At 36.0% G+C, this 22,889-nt stretch overlaps 1 protein-coding gene and 1 long non-coding RNA gene across 6 annotated transcripts in view; both read left to right on the top strand.

Annotated features, from left to right (window-relative positions):
* The first annotated feature begins 282 nt into the window (after positions 1–282).
* The window catches only part of LOC135740975 (uncharacterized), a 35,941-nt gene continuing 13,334 nt past the window's right edge, over positions 283–22,889 (top strand). The window contains exons 1-5 of the mRNA XM_065259575.1: positions 283–429; positions 2,379–2,431; positions 2,912–3,259; positions 3,333–3,545; positions 5,209–5,532. Of these exons, the coding sequence (XP_065115647.1) occupies positions 416–429; positions 2,379–2,431; positions 2,912–3,259; positions 3,333–3,545; positions 5,209–5,532 (952 nt within the window). The 5' untranslated portion in view covers positions 283–415. The remainder of the gene's footprint in view (positions 430–2,378; positions 2,432–2,911; positions 3,260–3,332; positions 3,546–5,208; positions 5,533–22,889) is intronic.
* On the top strand, positions 10,757–14,581 carry LOC135741219 (uncharacterized). Of its 5 annotated transcripts, none has more exons than XR_010529381.2 (7): positions 10,757–11,196; positions 12,181–12,261; positions 12,400–12,473; positions 13,088–13,180; positions 13,338–13,397; positions 13,464–13,558; positions 14,261–14,581. It is a non-coding gene; the product is annotated as an uncharacterized lncRNA (long non-coding RNA). The 5 variants fall into 5 exon arrangements; XR_012335957.1 differs by lacking the exon at positions 10,757–11,196 and adding an exon at positions 11,566–11,605; XR_010529380.2 differs by lacking the exon at positions 10,757–11,196 and adding an exon at positions 11,618–12,009.

The raw sequence follows: 22,889 nt of genomic DNA, 5'->3' as shown, positions 1-22,889 counted from the left end.
ATGAGAACAAGATACAAGAACTCCAAAAGGCTTGGATAAAAAAGTAGGCTTCTGTAATGTTATCCACTCGTCATTATATTAAATCCATCCTAAAACTTGCTAGATTACGCTTGTCAACATTGCATCCGCGCCTCTTTTTGACTCCAGCTAAGCTCCGCCCACCTGCAGACGTTGCAATGTTTACAAACTTTTAAGGAGTCTATTAGACTTTTGAAATGTCTTTCATGGCTGAGTTTGAGTTTTCTGGGTTGTGGGTTGGTGGACGGAGGAGCGAGAAAAAGAGGAAGCATGAATCTGAGAAACACCCAAAGTATTTTCTCTAACTTTTGATCTTGTGCTCACTGCTGTAAAACACATTGACATCAACAACTGTGCTGGAGTTTGGAGCAGCGATATGAAAATAATTTATGCATAAATGTGCACAACTCAGTAAGTATGTTATGATTTTTATTCCTCTCTTACGTGAGGTTAATTTAGCTGTTCTGGCATTGATCTTAGTGTTTATGAGTCAGCGTGTTAAACATGGCCGAAATATCACGGGGGTGTATAATATTTAATATTTTCATATTTAAGAGTTTAGCTCCTTTTATTGACCATTTACTAATAAAGAAATTGATTCACTCGGTTTGTGTTAGACTGCATTTTACTGTTTAAGACTGTTGTAAATGTTTCACGTTGGCTTTAATAAGAAAAAGGAAGGAACTGAGATCAGCAGCTTTTTATAGCTATCAGCTTATTAAACCGAAAAACTTACAAACCACTGCTGCAACTCCAACCAAGTCAGACAACTCCACACCAGTATATACTGTATGTGTGTTTAATCTTAATAAAGCAATAAACCCCGAGAAGCAGTGGGTTACCAGTGCATTTTATAACAGCTAAGGGGCGTTGTTAGGCACGACGCGAAGCGGAGTGCCTAAACCCCCTTAGCTGTTATAAAATGCACTGGTAACCCAACGCTTCGAGGGGTTTATTGCGTTTATAAAACGGTTACTTCATATGCATAACGTTAGCGGGATTTTATAAAATAAAACCCAAAAAAGTTGTAATTATATTAGTACAAATATTACTCTTCCGCCAAACAAAGTAGTTCCTCAGAATCAAGTGTGACTGAAACAGAGCGCAGTTCCCAACCAACACAGACACAGCAAAGACACAATGAAAATATGATTTAAGACTGTGGTGTTTATTTTATAAATCACCATTCATCTAATTTATACATTAACATTTATATCGTGCAACTGTTGAAGTGATGATCAAATATGCTTGGAAGCATGCTGAACTCTTTCCCCGTCAGCGTTTTTTTTTTTTTTAAGTTGCCACCCAGTTTTAGTTTAATGCCTTCCAGAAAATTATCTGCTTTATATAAACATAAAATATCAAATGAAAGAACAGACCATCCGCTTTGAAACAAAAACAAACAAAAAAACGTTTCATCCTACCTTCATTTGATCTCTTATCACCTTTCAAATTTTTTTATTAAAAGCGGAGATAATTCCATTTTTGTGAAGAACTTTAGTAAGAGATCAGATTCAGACGGAGCCATGAACAGTACTACACGGTGTTTTCAGTGAATGCGTCAGTGTTTAAGTTGGGCAAGATCGCCACCCAGTGGATAATAGCGGACGTATGAACTTGAGTTATAAAATCCTCAGACAACGTTTTCTCTTTATCGACGAGATGACTCAACAATATTTATTGACATTCATCTGGATATCGCTATTAATTGTGCAATTGTAGACAAATTAAAAATATGATTAAAGACTGTGGTGTTTATTTTCATAAATCAATACGCAGTAACAGTGGCGCAGTGATACTTATGTAATGTGGTCTGAACCATGAGGTTACCGGTGTATTTTATCACGGCTTAGAACGCGTTTCAACCAATCAGAATGAAGAACCAGAACTGCCCGTTTTATAATCATATTTTTTTCAGCATGTTTGAATAAGGGGCTGGACACACCAAAGCTTTTAAACGCGGCTGAAAACGCCTTGAGGACGCCGAATGCCAGCTGTTTTTCAGCTGAGGGCCAGCTTTCTTCAGCTGAGCGCTTTGGTAGCTGTGATACTTCAGCTGCGAGCCGGTTGGTTGCTGTGGTAATGTCCCGCCCCTCCTCCACTGTGATTGGGCGGCCGTGTGAGAACTGACATTGACGAGCGCAGCTTTTCTCCCAAAGTTGAATCTCTTTCAACTCTCGACGCTCAGCGCCGAGCGCGGAAAAACCGCCGAGCCCCGGTTTTCAGCGCGGAAAAAACCCGCTAGCTGCTGGCTTATTTGAAAACCGCCGAGCTACCATTGGAAACAATTGAAAACATGCGCCGGCCGCGGGCGTAAAAGTTTTGGTGTACACAGCCCCTAATTGTGAATTTCTTTAAAGTGAAATGATGAACTCCAGACTCTCATCTCTGATCCTGCTGTTACACATTCAAGGTATGAACACTATTAAGTGCACTACAGTTTTAGTTGTTTTTGAAGCAAGTACTGTAGATGTACCAAAGCTTTCTTCTTGAACCTTTTTAATCTCATTTCTATATAAGAGAATTGCGTCCATACAATAAAGTGCAATTTTTGTTTCTGGTTTGTTTGTTTAAAAGTTATTTCTCCATAATTGTTGTAGTGGATTGAATGAACAGTAATATTGTTCCTCTGAAATGCTGATAGCACTAATAATATTATTTTTAATAATAATAACAAAATTGCAATATATGATTGTCAGGTAGCTATTCCATGTTTTTTTTTCATTTTATTAAAGGTTATTATACCTAAATATGTATAACTGTTAAAACATGTCAATGTAAGATATTTAACTTGAAGTTGGTTTTATTAAGATTAAAATCTTGATTTTTCTTTACTTTAAAAAACAGTTACGTTTACTGTACAGTATCAGTATTATGCCTTTTTCTTTTTCAGACTCCCTCACATTGAACAGCTTTACTGTTTACTGTGATAAACAGAATATTTGTGCTGTAAGAGGGACACAGGTGAAACTGAGGTGCGATTACTCAAACATCAACATCAAAACTGTGTTCTGGTTCAGCCAAAAACAGAAAACAAACTGGAGAAACAAAGATGAACCTGAAGATTTGACTTTAGATTCAGATTACTCAGGACGATTGGATCAGTGGATTGGAAACTACCAATCACAACTCACTATATCAGATCTGATAGAGAGAGACAGTGGAGAATATCAGCTCATGTTCATTATGAAGGATGGAGTTAAACATCTCAGCTCAGTCACAGTCAATCTAACAGTCACAGGTACATTTACATTCTCATCAGTTCAGTTCAACTCTTTTCATTTCTCATCTAATGTAAGGTTTTGATTATTTAGTTTTACAGGTGAAGATGAATCCTGAATCTACAGATGAAGTAAAACTGAGCTGTGATTCTTCCTGCAAACTGACATCTGATTACAACTGGTACAAGAATGGACGAATGGTTTCAAAATACAGCACAAACATATTTGAGCCATCCAGGGGAAGCACTGACAGCTATTCCTGCTCTCACTACACGTATGGAAAATACACTCAATCCTCTTCTGTATGTAAGTGTGACATTTAATATTTAGTTTAAAGGCTCACTGAAGTGCTTTGAAACGTGCAGCATCATTTGATGTGGTGACGTCATTTTAACTGAAACATGAAGCAGTTTTGCTATCTATTATACACAACCTTGTGTTCGGGGGACAGTACTGGGCAAACAAAATGCATACAGCTCGTCCAAAAAGTAGATCGATTTATGGCTAGGCGCTTTTTTTGGTTTCTAAAGGGGTCTGAAGAAGTGCTAAATCTAACAAACAAAGTCCCCAATTTGCCAACAATGACGAAATGTCAGAACGAAACTATCGAGAAGAACCTCCCCTCTTTTAAATAACCAAATAGCGTTTCATTTAGCACAGTCCAGCAAAGCCGTATTTGACAGCTTGTCTGCATTCGTTTGTATAGCTCTAAATTATCTCATGCTTATACTATAGTATATAAAACAATGATTAACAATAAAATGTTTAGGTGAGGATTTATTTGAGGAAAACCCTTCTCTACTTTCAGCAACCTCCCAATACCTCCTCATATTTTCATGATTCTGCCATCTTGTCCTTTGTTTAATCTAGTCTTGTGGCAGGATCATGACAGACCCATGTTTTTTGTGGGATCACGTGGTCTCAGTATTGGTTTTACTAGACCACGTGTTCACTGGGTCTTGTCACTTTTACCCTGCTCCCTTGTCATCATAACGCATATGTTTCATTTAAGGAAAGCCTAACCAGCAAACTACAGTCAGACAGTTAATTTAAAATAGCCCAACGCTAATACTTGTTACAATTTTATTGTTTAAAAAAAAACATAAACATTGTTAATTCTCATTAAGTTTCAACATTTATAGCTAAAATAGCGATATCTCTAGCTAATCGTTTGCTTCCAGTTGCCAACTCTTTATCAAAATAATGTTATAATGATCTAACACAACCAGAAACAACTGTTCAGTCCTATTTGTAAAAGGTAATTCCCCGAGACTCTTTTTGAGGCGTTTGATGGTTTGTACAGTACAAAGGTATTTTTACCTACAGTTGCTGTAAGATTAATGGAGAACTTGCCACTGCTAATATGGCAGCGCCATTGACCCACGATCCAGCAACCAATGCGCTGTCTAGTTATTTCTTTCATGTCTGTGCTCTGTGCCTCCACATTGTGCCGTTATGATTTAGGCTATTGTGCTGCGTTACGTCATTTTTCCCACTGTGTCCGATACTAAAAATCAGTGTAACATACTTTGCAAAAAGTGTGGGAATTGCCGGTGTTGATTCACTGTAAGAAATTAAATTTCTCGGTCCAGCTGTTGTTAAATTTGCAGATATGTTTTATTTTATGGCAGTAGCACAGCCTAAGCGACAATGGTTTGAAAATAGGACAAAACAGTTGAGTAACAAATACGTGACAGTGACACGTAAACAGAAATATGTGACATGTTCACGCAAAAAGGCGGATAAACTTGTCAGTGTCACGGAAAATACTCACAAAATTACATGACTATAGGTACATAATTTTGTGATACAAGGTTGCATATTTATACTAAAAGCTAAAAGTTTAATTTTGACTATAAAATTAATATCAGAATGTGTACAATCTTGTGTTTATCTATATATGAGTTTATTTATACAGATGTTTTAAATGAATTGTGAATTTTACAGCAGTGATTTGTGACTCTTTCAGGTCTTTCTAACAGTGGCTGTTGGGGTGTGACTTACACCTCTAGAAGAGTTTGTGCTTTAGTGGGATCAACAGTAGATATTCACTCTTCATACTCACATCCCACTGGATATACAGTAGAGAAAACATACTGGCATTTACCAAACAATCCATCTACAGACAAAGATTTGCGTGAGGAGCGTAAATTTTCTGGTCGTGTGGAGTATGTTGGAAACACACTGAGAATCAAAGACGTCATCACGAGTGACACTGGTGAATATGCATTCAGGTTCATCACTAACACAAATGGATTTTCTGGTTATCCTGGAGTCACTCTTACTGTTACAGGTAACTGCTCATAATGAACTCTCTGTAAAGCTGCATTCACTGATCAGATTTATAATGAATATATTTATGCTACTGATTTGGTGTCCAGACGGCTGATAAATATTCTGTTCTGGATTCTAGAAACAGTATGATCACGTTTTAAAATTAAAATATTTTATTTAATTTACCTGCTTTTCTTCCCATCAAGTTTACACTGAACGTTTGAGGTTTAAATTGCACAAAACGAACGTGCAATGGACAATAGACACAAGGGCAAATAAATAGGGAGAAACTAAACAAGGTAACAAGGGAAAACAGTTGACCATGAGAATAGAACAATAGACCATGAGACTTTCAGAACCCAAGGAACTAGATACAAACATAAAACAAGACTCTTGGCAGGATCCTGACAACATCATTATTTATTAGAGGACATCTGATCTTATCATTTGACAGATGCTTTTAAGTAAATGCCTGCTGTAAAGAATATAATACATACTTACATTTTTTATTTGTCCTAAACATCACATACACAATTAAATAAAACATGTGTTGGTCTCTGTTGGATAGGCAGTCTATTTTTGTCTATGTGGACCTGAATATTTTGCCCAGTCGATCGATGACACTCCTCTTCGTGAAGGCTTGATTTCTTCTATTTATGTTTTCTGAGTCTTAAGAAAAGTATTAATATTACATTAAATCTTTGCATTTATATTCGTAAAGTATACATTTCATCAATTTATTTTCTGAATCAAATCCATAGTCTTGGCTTTTTCATGTCATGCTCCACCAGTTGAGTTTATCGACAAACTATTTAAATCCTACTTCTGAAAAGTATTTCATGTGAATTCTGTTTTATGAAATCTCAGATACACAGGTGATAAGCAGCCCAAACCCTGTGATAGATGGAGAAAAAGTGATATTAAGCTGTTCAACCAAATGCACTCTGGATAACAAACATACTTACATCTGGTATAAGAATGGACAACAGGTAACAGATGGATTGAGATTATTAAACAAGCTGTACCTGAACTCAATCAACAGTGAGGAGATACAAGAGTATTCATGTACTGTAAGAGGTAACACAACATCTCATCATACATCTCACTTTAGTACAAAATGATAAAATAGCCAATCAACATCAGTAATTGATTCTGATTTATTCACAGCTATGACATCATCACTGAGCTACTAACATTTGTGTTTTTTTTTTTTCAGAAACAATGGACAAATCCAATGAAACAATAAATATCTCAGTGTTTGGTCATCTCACAGTCTGTCTGCTGGTGTTTCTGCCTCAGTTTCTCATTTTAGGAGCTTTGTGGATGTGGTAAGAATATCAAGTAAAATTCAAAACTGCACAACACACTGTGAATATTTTGATATGAATTCAGATTTGAAGACTGTGAATTCTGATCCTACAGGTTTTTCATCAGCATGAACAAATTAAAATCTAAAAACAGAACTGATGACAAACATGAAGAGGTGAGAAATTCTGTATATAGAGAATCTTCTGTAATACAATAAACTAATGATCATATTTTATAACATCATCTCTTTCTATGTGTTTGTCATTGTTAGACTCAAGTGGTGCACATGTCTGTGATCAGCTGAACTATTGGAGTGATGTCACAACTCTCCATGACATCATCACCTATCAAAAATCTCTCAGCAGTGACATCATTGATGCAGTGATGTCACATACATTAACATAATAATGACAGTCTTGTGTCAGTGTAGGGTGATACTGCAATCTACTTACTGATATTTTCTTCCCTCTCTTTAATGAGACATAACACAACACTTTGAGGGCCCTATCTTGCACCCAGCGCAATTGACTTTGTCAGTGACGCATGTATCATTCGTATTTTGCACCGGCGCACAGCAGGTTTTTCCCTCCACAGACGCACATCGGCAAACTAGGTAATGAACTTGCGCTCCCTGGGCGGTTCAGTGCAAAAAAGGAGGCGTGTTGCGGCGCAAACCATCCCTGATGCTATTTTGCAGTTTCAAAAAACAATTGCACCACTGACCAAAGAAAAACTAGTCTAAAGTCAGTGGCGCGTTGCGCGTGGTTCATTATGCTATTTTAAGGGCGCATGCTTGACCATAATGTATAGAGTGCACAACGCGCATACACTTTGCTTATCTAATCTACACAGATGCAACAGTTATTTTTGCAAATCATAAATTGTTACAAAAAATATTAACACATGAGATAAGGGAAATCATTGTGGTGAGCATTGTGGTGATAGTTTTTATTTATTGTGTGGAGGCGTTAAAAAATTCTCATGCAAATAAAGATTAAAATATTTTCATAAGTGTGTTGTGTGGCTGTATTACGTTTATTTTATGTAAAATAATAATTACAATGTTTTCATAAGAAACCTTAATGTATGTGAACTGGATTTGTAAATGTACTTTGGGGTTGGACCTTGCTTGCATTTCTTGGGTCCGATTTCAAAGCCCCCAAACCCTTTCAGCGGTGAGGGTGGACGCAGATCTGTGTAGAGGCAGATCCACCTCCCGTTACACAGCGAAAATCCTGGACGGGATGCGTCCGGGAAGAATGGCACGTATGGTCACCCTAATCATTGTAGCGCTTGGCGCAACGATGGGGATGCCAGCTGATGAGACTGTGGCTATTTCCTCTCACGCCTGTTTAACCGACACTGATTTGGGCGGGTTTCTCCTATCCCCATACAAAACAACTTCTCTGTCTTTGACTGCTCTTACAAGAACGTCGGTCTCCTCGGCTGTGAACCGCTCCTGGCGTGCGCCTGGTAAATCCGTCATAATAATAGCAACCCGATATGGAACTTGCGCCCTTGCATTTAAAGGGAATGTTGGATAGCGTTTTGATTGGTTTATTTGACGTAACGCCCAAACCACACCTATGAATAATGAACCTACTTCAGACCAACCCCTTATTGATTTGCGCCTGGCGCAAGAGTTATTTCTCCCGCCGGGAAAATAGCAACAGCGCCCAAGATCCGCCCACAAAGTCACTTGCGCTTTGCGCTTCGCACTTGCGTTTCAGAACGTTAAAATAGGGCCCTGGGAGTCTTATCAACATATGAGTGCTACACAAATTAAACAATATAAATTTAGAAAAATATACGCACACACACACAAACTTAAGGCTGGTGTCCAATAAAACAATTACAATTATAATTTCTATTACATTCTTACATTACTTTTAAGTTACTTTTGCATTACTTTTTCTTACTTGGCTAAGACTTGATCTCTTTCAGGCCTTGCATGTGTTTTATGTCTGAGAATTTCTGCATTCAGAAATTGCATATTTTCATTGCAAAAATGTCAAGCTCTGGCCTGCCATCTCTGTTTCTGACTCAAACTGTTCCTGCTCAGGCGCACAGAGTATGTAATTATACGTTAATATGTTCAGTTTAATTCCGTATATTATTTTATTTTTAAATTGAAATAATTCAACTGAAAAGTAACTTGCATTACTTTTTTTAAAAGTAACTAAAATATTAATGTGTACATTTATAAAGTAATGCGTTACTTTACTCGTTACTTCAGAAAAGTAATATTATTACGTAATGTGCATTACTTGTAATGCGTTACCCCGAACACTGCTTGTTACTCGTTCTGTCGGCTTTTAAGTTAAGGTCATATTTAAGTCAGGGTTTTACTTACAAGATTGCAATAATAGCAATTAAAGTTTAGTAAATGTAAAATTGAATAGCTTCTTTAAATACTGACACAATTAACCTTCTTAAGGAACTCTGCGGACCCGGTAGTGGGTCCAAAATTACTTATTATTACTTAATATAAAATATTCCTTTAATTTTTAATGGTCTGTAATGGACCCCATATGAGATACTGTTTGAAAGCTTAGAGTCTCGAATTTCTGCAGATATGCATGACTTTGAGATATATTTTACTGTAAGAAAGTTATTTACACTTAATTTACACTTTCACCCCCCCACAATTTTGTATATTATTTAAAATTCACATATTTCATATTTTTAAAATATGACAAACATGGGCAAGTCATATATCAAATGAAAGCTCTATTAATTCTCTAATTGTTCTAGTATCATCACATATCCAACAATCGTTGAATAAATAATAATAAGGTAAAAATGGTCTTTTTTAAATTTACATAAAACTTGAGCGTGAATGACCTCAGATAACACAAATGGCCACAAATGCTACACCAACTTTTAACTTAGGTCCTATTAAAAAAAAAATAGTCCATTCACATCATTTTCTTTGGTTGTGTGCATGAATAATCCCTTGTTATTTATTATATGTGCAAAACAAAACAAAGTATTTTATATGAAAAATTTATTTTCACACCCTTCAGTAAAATGAGAATAACTTTTGAATGCGACATGCTAAAGAGTTCATTCTTTTTTTGGGTGTTTACTGTCTGCTAACAACCAGACCCTTCTGCAGTCTGCTAGAGCACACAGAACCAGAGTTATACATTATCTTGACTGCAAAAATTGTATTATTCCTCCCTTCAATTGGAACAGAATAACTTTTGCATATATTATGATGGAGAAAAGCTGATATTTGCTGGAATCAAACAAAACTATCTGGAGCACTCAGGGCCAGAGCTATAGACTTTCAAATACATTTCTGTGTTTATTAGAGGATTGATAACACATACAATCATGTTTAGCACTTTCACCAGTGTTTTATGTAATTTCAAGGGGTTTCCTGTAAAATGATACCAAACTTTTGTATGTGCACCTCTGCATGTGGGAATGGGAAGCTTTTGAATTTGTGTAGGCCCAATACAGGCAGAAATACCCAAAAGCGTGACTGGTTAAGCTGTCTGACAATTTACTGGAAAAAAAACTTCTTCAGTTTTAGACTCTGTCCTGCGAAAAGAGCTAGCAAGGGCTATTGTATTTTTTCACACCAACGTCAGTAAAATATAAGGAAGAAACCTAGACTTAAAGTGAGAACTTCACAAACCACCGCTGCCACAATATGTAATGTGAATATATTAAATATTTTAAATGTAATACTGGATGATAAATAATCAACTTTAAGTTTATTTATGAAGAGACATTGTAAAACGATTAAACCTCAGGTGGTGTTGTTAACTCAAATTTGACCCTCAGGTTGAACTGGTTACAGACATGACATGAAACTCTTGGTGCTCCTTTTCTCTTCATCACAAAGGCTTTTGCATAGCCTTCAGGCTCACATCACTGAGTATCTGCTGAAATATATGATGTAATGTATACATATTATGTGGTTCTACCCAGCGGGCATATGACCGACCTTCAACGTTGAAATTTGGTTGAAATTAGGTCAGTTGTTTGTTCAACGTTGAAACAACGTTGAAACAACGGTGAGTGGTAAACGGTTGAAAAAGGTTAATAAAATGCTTAAAAATCAACGTTGAAATTTGGTTGAAATAACGTCAGTTGTTTGTTCAATGTTGATTCAACGTTGAAACAACAGTGAAGTAAATGGTTGCAGAGAGACAATAAAATAATGTTTTATAATATGTGAATCATTCAGAAAAAAATTTAAAAACTCATTTAATAAAATTGATGACATTATAAAAAAATTAACAAATAATTGAATATACAGGTAGCGAGGTGATCTCGCGAGATTACACGAGACTGGACTGTTTTAACGGCTGTCTGCGAGATCTTGCGTATCACACAAGAAAATGCTTCAGAGAAAGAAGAGGTAAGGAAATATAAAGTCAATGTAAACGCATAACGTTATTTTATTCACATATACAAAGTGGTATGACAAAAAAGCACGATGCCAAATCGGTTTTTTTTCTGTTAGTTGTGAATGTATTTGTTATAGTAGTTAATTTGCTAGTCCACGGGATGTTCCCGCCGAATTTGGACTTCGTTATTATGAATATTAATAAATTAATATGAGGTGTGTTTTTATCAACTTAACCACTTGGTTGTTTTTGCTTCAGAAAAGCAACTAGTTATAATTTTAAGGGCTTTTTTGGACAACTTCGGTGAAAAAGTGTTGATTTCGTAGTTCAGTCAGCGTAACTTATATCCGAGAGGTCTTACAGGCGCCACAGAGACACCTATCAGCCTTTTGTAAGGAGGAGCAGCTCGAGTGCGGTGCGGTCAGTGTTAAGCTGCTTAGTTTCTCAAATTCATATTACTGATAAAGTGTTAAAACTTAGATGAGATGTTGGTGTTTTATGGCTCACGAATTCGCAATAACGGATACGTATAGCAGTTCGTGTTAATGGCATTAATCCAAACTTATTGATAACGTGATGACGTGAACATGGGCGTCGAATCCAATATTAATCATGCTGAGGTTTTCTCGATGGGGTAATGTGTATAAATGCTGTTATAAAATTAAAAGGGACAAGATAGTCGACGTGACCCTCATGTTTCCATGGCAATGAGTCAATTACATGTTACGCTTATGATCGCACCTGCGGTCATTCGCGCAGTATCCATGATTTTAAGCGGCATGAAACACTTAAGTTAACTCCTTTGTACGAAAATATCATGTCGTGTAAGTTGGCATGTTCTATTCGAATTGAAATACATTGTAATGGTGTAATTTTGCTTACTTGTTAAATAGTTAGCAAGTTTTAATGGAAATAGAAAATATTGGTTATCTAGACAAATGTGCTCTTGTTTTAAGTATATTTTTATAACTCTTTTGTAATGTCTTCGTTATCAGAGCCCTTCAAATTAGAATAGTGATGATGATCTTGTCAATGCTGAGATTTTCATGCATCAACAGCCACTACATCTGGATCAGGTAATGTTGTGTTAACCCTGCTATTCTACAATATTTACTTAAATACAGTATGCAAGTGTATGTATTCATGTTCTGATAAAAGTCATTATAATTCTCTTCCAATATTGCACTAATTTTACTTTTTTATATTTTGTCAAGATTGAACAAGAAACAGACAGCAAGGGTTGTCAGATCAGAAACAGAATGACACACAAACACAAGAAACTTCACAGGTGAGAATTGAGAGTGGCTTTTTAAAAACACCTGCTACTTTCTCAAGACTGGTTTATCATTGTCATTAGGAAAATATAAGAAACTAATTTAGGATACAATGGTTAGTTTTCAGCACAGCAATTAATTTCTTTTGTATGCCACTATTCCTTCTACAGTATGTAGGCCTACATATTTCAAACCCTTTGTTTTCAGTATACAGAGACAAAAGTTAATCCAGTGTTCAGAGTGGATGGTGATGCAAGTTTTATAGAGGCTTCATATTGACAGAAAAAAATGGGTCTTTGTGGTGGTGTACATGACAGCATTTATTTGTTCTTATCTTTATGTATTATGGCTTTAATCATAATTTTTTTAATTGTCAATGAGCTACCACCTACCCTGGTAATGCACCACCAAGATACCATGTTGTAATAGAAATCTGTAATTTAACATTTCTTTTTTGTGAAGCGTCTCCCCTAAAACCTTACAATGCATTTAATATTTGTTTTGTAACCAAATCAAGTTCTACTAATCCTAATAATTAAGATGCAGTGTTTTGTATTTCACAATTTATGTTTTCTTTTTAAAAGGGGCTATGACTTGTTTTTATTTTATTATGTGTTTTAAATTGTAGGCAGATCAACATGCAATTTGAAGACGTGTGATAAAATACAGAGAGGTGAAGTAGTGTGTCTTTCCAGATCCCCAAATCATTCCCCCTTAAAAGGTAATGAATTGTTTTATGACAAAATATTTAAACATTCTTAATTTCTTTAAAAGTTGTACTTGGGCCACAGTTTTCTGTATTTCTTACCACAAGATTACATTTATATTTCTATACTAATGAAATATGTTTTTCTTTTTCCAAAATTTATCAAATGCAGGCCTGAAGAGGAGATTTGGGAAGATGCTGTTTCATAAGTCGCTTTGCCAGATCACCTGTGGTAAGTTTGTAAAACATATATTAAAAATAGGATTATAACATCTCCTAATCAAAAGTTTTTGATCAGGTCGGGATGTCTGCTAACAAGATGCCTTGCTGGTCTGGGCGAGTTTAAAGGCTTACACAGTCCAGAAGTTCTGAAGTCCATCTTCGATTTCATTGGTAAGGGACTACACAAAAGGCTGTTTGACCCACACGTAAAGCAACCTGTCAGTGTTTGCTTTAAGCATCTCATTTGGGTGTGTTGAAAATATAAAGTTAATATCACTTAAGCATTCAGTATTGGACTCATTTGTAACCAAATCGATCAGAAGCACCATTCACTACCATAGTATTCTTTTATCCTACTATGTAAGTCAATGGTGCTTCTGGTCAGTTTGGTTGCAGACATTCCTTAAAAAATCTTTGTGTTCATCAGGACGCTTTAAGGTGTAGAAACATCTCAGCAACCTCAAGAGAAATTGGAGGCAACTGAGCTAAATTGCAGATGTTGTTTTAAAGGGTCTGAATATGTATAATGTAAATATGATGTGTTTTCTTTTTTCATACATTTGCAAAAGTTTCTAAAATTCTGTTTTTAACAATTATATCTAAACAATTACAGTATCATGCAACAACATAAAATTGAAAGTGAAAGGTGTATGATTTCTGAATGCACTGTAGATGATCTTAATTGAACCTCATTGTCATCTTCGTAAACACAACAGCTTTGTTCTTTCATCAGATGGCTATGCAATGTTTCAAGTCAGACTATCAAAGAAAACGCATCTTGCCCTGATGTGTAATAACAAGATTTTTTTGTACATGGGCTAAAATGCAGCATTTTTTGAAAATTAAATATCTTGTGTTTTTTTCCCTCCTTAGATGCTGTCATCGTATTAAGTACAGCATGAGCCAGAATAGATGGGTGGTGGTGGCCATAAGAAGACTGTCAACTAAACCAACAACAAAATTCATAATTGCAGTTTTTCTTGAATAAAGTTTTTCTATTCAGATTAATAAAATGACTTTTAAACATGATTTTGTTTCATATTTTATGATTTTATTCTATATTTAGAAAATTCCACTTCTGCACTACTAACTGGAAACCTAACTGTTTGAAAGAATGTGTTTTTATCCATAAAAAATATTTTTAACAGCTGCTTTCATGTTTATTTGGAAAGGGTAGGCACCTGCCATCTTATTTGTCCACATTTAAACTTTACCTTCCTTAAGTGTTAAGTTTTATGAATGGGGTTGTACTGAAAGTTATGCGTAGCAAGTTGCATTCATATGATAACTGCACTAAAAATGACACGTTTACAGTAAATCATTTAGTGAGTATTGCAGTGTAAAGTAAAAATCTATATTTAGTGTTAAAAACAACAAGGAAATAGAAGGTTGAAATTGCATCATGATATCAACCATAATTCACCTATGTTGAAAGTGTGACGTTGAAACAACGTCGTGATTTCAACGTTGAAATTTTTTGCAAAACCTAAAGGTAATCCAACGTTGATTCAACGTTGGTTCCTGACGTTGATTCAACGTTGAATCAACGTTGAAATGCCGACTGGGTAAGATTGTAATTTTATATTTATGTTAAGTATTATTTTAAAGGTCATGGTGCGATGAGTAAAAAGGTCTCATTCCTATAAGTCTAAGATAAGATGGATTAAGGTTTTAGAACTTAGGATAGAAGATGCATTTCTTGTAGAGGTGGGGTTTTTGCCAGGATACTTCTGACTAGTTTGACCAGGTGTTCTTTAGTATCACTTGGTACAGGTCAAACTGGATTTTTCTCAAACTGTGTATAAAAGGTGGCCTGGCAAAACATTCTGAGAGCCATTCTGTAACCAGAAGCTCTTTTAAGAAATATTGGAAGAAATCTTTAACAAGAATCTTCCTAGACCACTTTGTGTGTATTTAATTGCCAGGTATGATTTTGACATTGTGCTGATCTTTTTAGTTGTGGATATTTTTGATTGATGAATGATTGATTTAAGTGTCTTAAAGTCTTTTGTTATATTTTATAAATATACTGGAGGGGGGTAGAATAGGAATTACCTCGACTGAAAATATGATTGGAGTAAATACCCACCGTTGTAGATTGGAGGTAATAATGACTCAATCACCACATAGATGGATCCTTCTATTTTATAGTGTGGTTGGATAAACCTCTGACTTTAAGTTAGAAGGAGAAATGCTTCTACACCCAGCTGTACGGAACTGCCTTAAGCACCTCCAGAGATACATTATATTCTCTATGTGAATGCAATTCATTCTAAATAATTAAGAGAATTAAAATATAATAATAGTGAATATAAATTGTGATCAGCATCAGAATAACATTGATAACTAATAAATTGGAGTCAGATTATAATTTAACCACAGAGGTCAAAGAAACAAATTAAATAAATGGAATTATTCTTCTAGAAGCGCTACGGACGTAAAGAACACGTGATCCCTTCACCACGCCATTGGATACCTTCGTTGAACCAGTGGGTGGAGTCTTACATAAGTTAAAAAAAAACATGTTTGTGGTCATAAAAGTTGTGTTTTACTGTTATTATAATTTAACTTCAACGATTAAAATCAAGTTAAGACAGAACAATTAAATGATGAATGATGATGAAAAGAGAGGTGAATTTATATGTGCGTCAGGTGCTCCTCTGAAAACCTCCTCACTCCTCCATCCTCAGCTTCTCGCTCTGCTATTAGACTTTTGAAATGTCCTTCATGACTGAGTTTGAGTTTTCTGGGTTGTGGGTTGGTGGATGGAGGAGCGAGAAAAAAAGGCAGCATCAACCTAAGAATCACCCAGAGTATTTCCTCTTCCTCTTGATCTTCTTGTGTTACTGGCAGCTGTAAAACACATTGACATCAACAACTGTGCTGGAGTTTGGAGCAGCAATATGAAAATAATTTATGTGTAAATGTGCACAACTAAGTAAGTTATGATTTTTATTCTTCTCTTACGTGAGGTTAATTTAGCTGTTCTGGCATTGATCTTAGTGTTAATGAGTCAGTGTGTTAAACATGGCCAAAATATTGTTCAGTGGATTGAAAAAACACAAAGTGTATAATATTTATTTTGACACTGAAATTGTATTCAATTTTTTCGAAGAGTTTAGCTCCTTTTACTGAACATTTACTAATAAAGAAATTTATTCATTCGGTTTGTGTTAAGCTGCATTTACAGTTTAAAGGCGGTTTCACGTTAGCACTTTGGTGCACACCCGGGTTCGATTGACGTCAGAGTTCGGTACGTTTGGATGATGTGAACGCTGTCTTCCGAGAGACTGAGTGTGTGTGTGTGTGTGTGCGTGTGTGTGTGTGTGTGTGTGTGTGTGTGTGTGTGTGTGTGTGTGTGTGTGTGTGTGTGCGTGCGTTTGTGTGTGTGTGTGTGTGTGTGGTCAGGTTTATATTACGTTGTGGGGACCAAATGTTTTCTGTGATGGGTAGGTTTAGGGCTAGTGTAAGGGGTAGAATATACAGTTTGTACAGTAAACAACCATTAAGCCTATGGAATGTCCCCACTAAGATACCAAAACAAACGTTTATGTGTGCATGCGTGCACTTACCTTGACGACAAGCGTGATTGACAAACTGCAAGCAAAGAGATGATTTCTGAATGCCTCTGCAAAAATTGACGTTGGCTTACAGCCTGTTGTTTTCAAAACGACTTTAGTATATTTGCGGCAGACAGACGAAAGTGCATTTCTGTATTATTTCTTTGAAAACAAAACCAAAGTTTAAAAAAAATAAGAACCAAAGTCAAGCAAGCAATTCTATGCATTTTGGCACTTCCTTGTTTACAGTGGTTGCCAAGCAACATGAGTACACGCCGGCTGCAGCTTGTTGATACAAAAATAATATGTGAACACAATCCATCGGGGGCAGGTGGAGGAGGGGAGCAAATTAACTCGGGTTCGGACCAGGCAATCGCATGATGTGTGAACCGTCCTAAGGCTGTTGCAAGTGATTCAGATTGGTTTTAGTAAGAAAAAGGAAGGAAGTGAGATCAACAGCTTTTTATAGTTATCAGTTTATTAAACAAAATCTTAAACACCACTGCTGCAACTTAAAGTCAGACAACTCCACACCAGTATATACTGTATGTATGTTTAATCTTTTAACTGAAGTTGAATTATTGGAATAAAATTTTATTTTCAGCATGTTTGAATAATTGTGAATTTCTTTAAAGTAAAAATGATGAACTCCAGACTCTCATCTCTGATCCTGCTGTTACACATTCAAGGTATGAACACTATTGAGTGAATGACAGTTAAGTTGTTGTTGGAGCAAGTAGATGTAACAAAGCTTTCCTCTTGAACCTTTTTAATCTCATTCCTGCTATATAGAAGAAAATAGTATAATAGTAGATGTACAGTTGCAGACAACAATACGGAAACAATACAAATGAAAAACAAAATAGAAATCATGGTTGTTTAAAATGCTTTTCAAATGTTGTAATTCTTAACTAACTTAAGTGCAACTCCAGCAACAGATAAACTAAAACAAGATAATATCAAAACAAAACAAAGTGTGACATCCCTTCACAAATCTTGTGATGACAACCGGCAATAAACACTTATAAACACACAATAAAGGCTTTTAAATGTTGTGATCGAGCACATGAGTTAACCAACTCATGTCACGTGGGTAAGTTACACATATCCGTGTATGTATTGTTTACAAACGAGGACGCGTTACTCACGTGGCGTGTATTTCTCTACATGTCGTGCAGTAGACACGGTATTACATTCGCTGTTATGTTATCTTAATAGTAAGGATGCACTACAGGATATTTTAAGTGTGTGCTGTAATATGATTCCATACATTCAGTTTATACGCGTTTACAGAAACACACGCATTAAAACATTACTAAAAACAGAAGCTTACCAATCAGTCAATGGGCATCTGAAAACAGCTTTTTATATAACGAAGCACTGCAGATGTTCACCAAGTGCTGTGAGAAAAGGCTTTAAATATCCACATCCATCATCCTCACACACAATATAACCTACTAGCCGGGTCTCTTTCATCATGTGTGCAGAAATGACGTAATGACGCAAACACGTGCTCAAATTTCCCGCGGAAATCCACCAGTACCACTGGAATTAAAATCATTATTACAAGCTTACCGTTTTGAATCAAGCTAAGGCAAGCAGATAGTTTTGAACACTGGCAGGTTATGTATTTTCCTCAAAAATGTTTTTTTTTCCGGATATTTTTAACCCTCTGGGGTCCGACTATTTTGGGACACTGGCAGAGGTTCTCACATGCTCTTACATATGGTCTTTTTTCAGTTGCTTTAAACATATTAATGGCAAGTGTCTTATAACACTGCGTTCAGCATGAACTGGGCTACAATATTATATGAGCTACATGTATGTACATGTTTGTATTTTTGAGAAAATAATGTTTATGTGTGGTTTTTAAAAAAGCTAAATTTTTAAGTCACTGATATAAGTCCACAAATCCCATACCAAACATGTTTTAACAAGACTTCTCTAAACAGAATCTAGTAGTCTAGAGTTTTTTCTTTAAAATGATGTGAAAATCATTCTGACTAGTCATTCACATAAAACAATATATTGACATAAAAATTGTAAGACACTTTTTTTAAAGGGGCGGTATGCAAGAAGGATTGATTGACAGCTCAGGAAACAAAAAACTTGTATAATGAGCTACATAATGAGCCTTTAAGCAGGAATGTGAGAGCGAACAGTAAAGAAAGTAAGGAGGACATATAAATGTATACATGTTTTTTGAGGTTTATTAATAAGCTAACAATATAATCAAAATAGAAATGAAGGTCAGTAGGACATTTTCAGTTTTTTTGGAAACAAACCCTATTCAAAAACTTAACTTGTATAAACTAAGAAAGTGATACACAACAGAGCTGCTCATGTGGCTCATGTTACCATATAACTTCATGTCCAAAAAATGTTAATATGTTTTTCCACTTCATAGTTTTGTACTGATGAGAGGGATGCAGACCTGTAAGAGAGTTAGAAAACAGCTGTTAGCATAAATTGTCCACAGAAATACCCTTACATACATAACTGATGGGTAAATATCACTGATAGCACTACATTCAGATAAACTATCATGTACATAAACTAAATTCAGAACATCTCAGATAAACATCTGCAGTGATTAGTTATATAAAAAGCTGTTCTCAGATGACTGTTTTCAGATGCCCATCCCCTTATCGTCTAGCTTCTGTTTGTAACAATGTTTTAATGTGATTCTGTAAGCGCGTATGAACTTAAAAAACACATTGCATATGGCGTCCATGTGCGCGAGTACTCGTGTCTCCACATAAAAAACGCTGCACTCATAAAAACGGTGTCACGTGTAAAGCGCAATGAATTGCGTTGCATGTAAACAATATATGGAATCATATTACAGCACACAGTTAAAAGATCCTGCAGTGCAGCTTCACTCAAAGTTGCCATGAAGGATACGAAAGTGAATTACTGTGTTTAACACTGTACGGCCTGTAACAGTTACCCGCCATTATGTGAGTTCACGCGTCCTCGCTTGTAAACAATGCGAAAGTTTTACAATCAGAAGCATGCAGGCTGCTGAGGTCGCTTATGTAGGCTGAACTGCACAAGCCATAAGCATATTACATGATAGCAAATATAAATGAGGATAAATTAACTTTTGCTTACTTCAAGTATATATCCTCCTCCATTGTGCCTTCCATTGTTCTTCTTCTTAGGTAACGTTAAAGTTAAACGCTTCTCTTCCTCAATGTCCAGACATAAATGAAGATATTCCTCACATGTGTGTATAAAGTTTATCATCCAAACATGCGGTAAAGTCTTTAAATCTGATCAAACTTTACACTTTGTTTGTTACTGTTTGAACTGTTCGTCTGTTCATTACCATGTGAACATCGGGTACCCCCTGTGGGCGTGACCGCATTAGAGATAATGAAGTCAGCCAGGAAAAACTGTACTGTCTTTACTTCAATACAGATTATATAAACAGGCAATATTTGTTTAATGATTATAATTAGCTTGTTTAAAAATAGACATCATGAGACCTCCTGCAGACCTATTATAGATTGTGTCAAGAATGACAGGCTGATGACATCAAAGTACCGCTAGGGTGAGTCGAGAAATCATCGGAAGAGTTTGCTTTTGAACCGCTCTCCCAGCACTTTGATGTAATCTGTTTGTCGGTTCCTGTGTTATAGCATGAAGTCGAACACACGTATAAATTATCCCTATTAGTGATGTACCAATGTTCAGATATATTCTACTAAAAATAGAGGGTATGGCAACTGCAGAGACAGTAAACTAGACAGGAATAACTTGACTTGACAAAGTAACAGGATCTCAAAAACTCACAATGTAACACAAAACAAACCAACACAGGACAGCAAATGCAAGTGCATTCAATAATGCAGCAAATCAAGAGGGGAACAAGTGATGATCATGAAATAATAATGGGATAATAAATGAGGAGAACGAGACAGGGAAAGCACTGGACAAACCAAGGCACATGCTTTCACACAAAACATGTGGATCTGTCATGATCCTGTCACTAAAAAACTGTGATATGAAGACAAGATCATGTCAATTTCTCCATAATTGCTGTAGTGTATTGAATGTGCAGTGATAATAGTTTCTCTAAAACACTGATAGCACTAATATTATTATTATTAATAATAATAATAACATTGACATATGTGATTATTTTCTTAAATAATTTTTATATCTAAATATTTATAACTGTTAAAATAATTCAATTTGAGATGTTTAAGTTGGTTGGATTAAGATTAAAACCTTGATTTTGCTTTACTTTAAAAAAAGTTACCTTTACAGTACAGTATGTTACAGTACAAATATCAGTATTATGCCTTTTTCTTTTAGGGTCTTTAACATTGAACAGCTTTACTGTGAGCTGTGATAAAACAAATATTTGTGCTGTGAGCGGGGCAGAGGTGACAGTGTTCTGCACTTACTCAAAAATCAACATCAAAACTGTGTTCTGGTTCAGCCAAAAACAGAGAACAAACTGGAGAAACAAAGATGAACCTGAAGATTTGACATTAGATTCAGATTACTCAGGACGATTGAAACAGGAGATTAATAAAGATTACATAAAACTCACAATATCAGATCTGATAGAGAGAGACAGTGGAGAATATCAGCTCATGATCATTATGAAGGATGGAGTTAAACATCTCAGCTCAGTCACAGTCAATCTAACAGTCACAGGTACATTTACATTCTCATCAGTCCAGTTCAACTCTTTTCATTCCTCATCTAATGTAAGGTTTTGCTTATTTAGTTTTACAGGTGAAGATGAATCCTGAATCCACAGATGGTCGAGTAAATCTGATCTGTGATTCTTCCTGCAATCTCATATCTAAAAAGAAATACCACTGGTACAAGAATGGACATTATTTTAAATACAGCACAAGCATATCTGTGCCATACAGAGAAAACACTGACAGCTATTCCTGCTCTGAGGCTGTCAAATACATTCAATCCTCTTCTGTGTGTAAGTGTGATTCAATATTTAGTTTAAAGGCTCACTGAAGTGTTTTGATACGTGCCGCATTATTTGATGTGGTGACGTCATTTTAACTGAAACAGGAAGCAGTGTTGCCATCTATTATACACAACCTTGTGTTCGCGGCATGGTACAGGGCACAAAAAGCTACACTAAAGCTCGTCCAAAAGCCAGTAGCATTTAAATTACAGCACAGACCAGCAAAGTCGCATTTGAAACTTGTGAGCGTTGAGGCTGGTTGTTGGAAACGTGGGGGGTGGTCATAAGATGGTAAGAGCTGTCAGAGACCAATGACAGTGCTGACCGTTGTCACGTGGTGTACGGTGTGGCTTTTTAAGTACAGTAAAAACAACACATGTGAACATGAACCACACTAACTGAAAAATTATGTGTGAAAACACCCTAATAGAGTCCTGACTTAGATATAATATAAAACTGTTATGTAAAAAATAATTGATGACAGGCTGTTGAATTATTTGAAAATAATACACTTCCAAGGTGGTAATGCAGCACAATGCGAAGCACAGAACACAGTCTGAGTACACTATGTGCCAAAAAACTAGTAAATGTATTAGCGTCTCATTTCAGCCACTTGTTATTTTTAGGCGGAGGTGAAGTGCAATGTAGCTGGTGGGACACTTAAGCGCCTAGAGAGCATTTGATTGGACAGGAAATTTGATGGTAAGCTGAAGTGTAGTGGCGGTCGGTGACTTCTCTTCTGAGGGGCGTGAATTCAAAATATGTGTTTGAAATGTTATGTCATGTGAACCTATGAGCATCATGCATTATGTCAAAACAGGTGCCTGCTGCAGACACATCAAAGGGTTTATGATAAAGAGACGCTTGCCTAAAAAAAAAACGTCAAGACACTAACCTAACACTAAACTCTGATTATCTGGCACACACGAGCGTCTGTTTTATCATAAACCCTTTTGAAGTGTTTGCAGCAGACATGTATTTTGAAATGATGAGC

The sequence above is a fragment of the Paramisgurnus dabryanus genome, chromosome 24, assembly GCF_030506205.2.
Source record: "Paramisgurnus dabryanus chromosome 24, PD_genome_1.1, whole genome shotgun sequence".
Classification (NCBI taxonomy): Eukaryota; Metazoa; Chordata; class Actinopteri; order Cypriniformes; family Cobitidae; genus Paramisgurnus; species Paramisgurnus dabryanus.
This window is presented reverse-complemented; position numbering and strand designations above follow the sequence as displayed.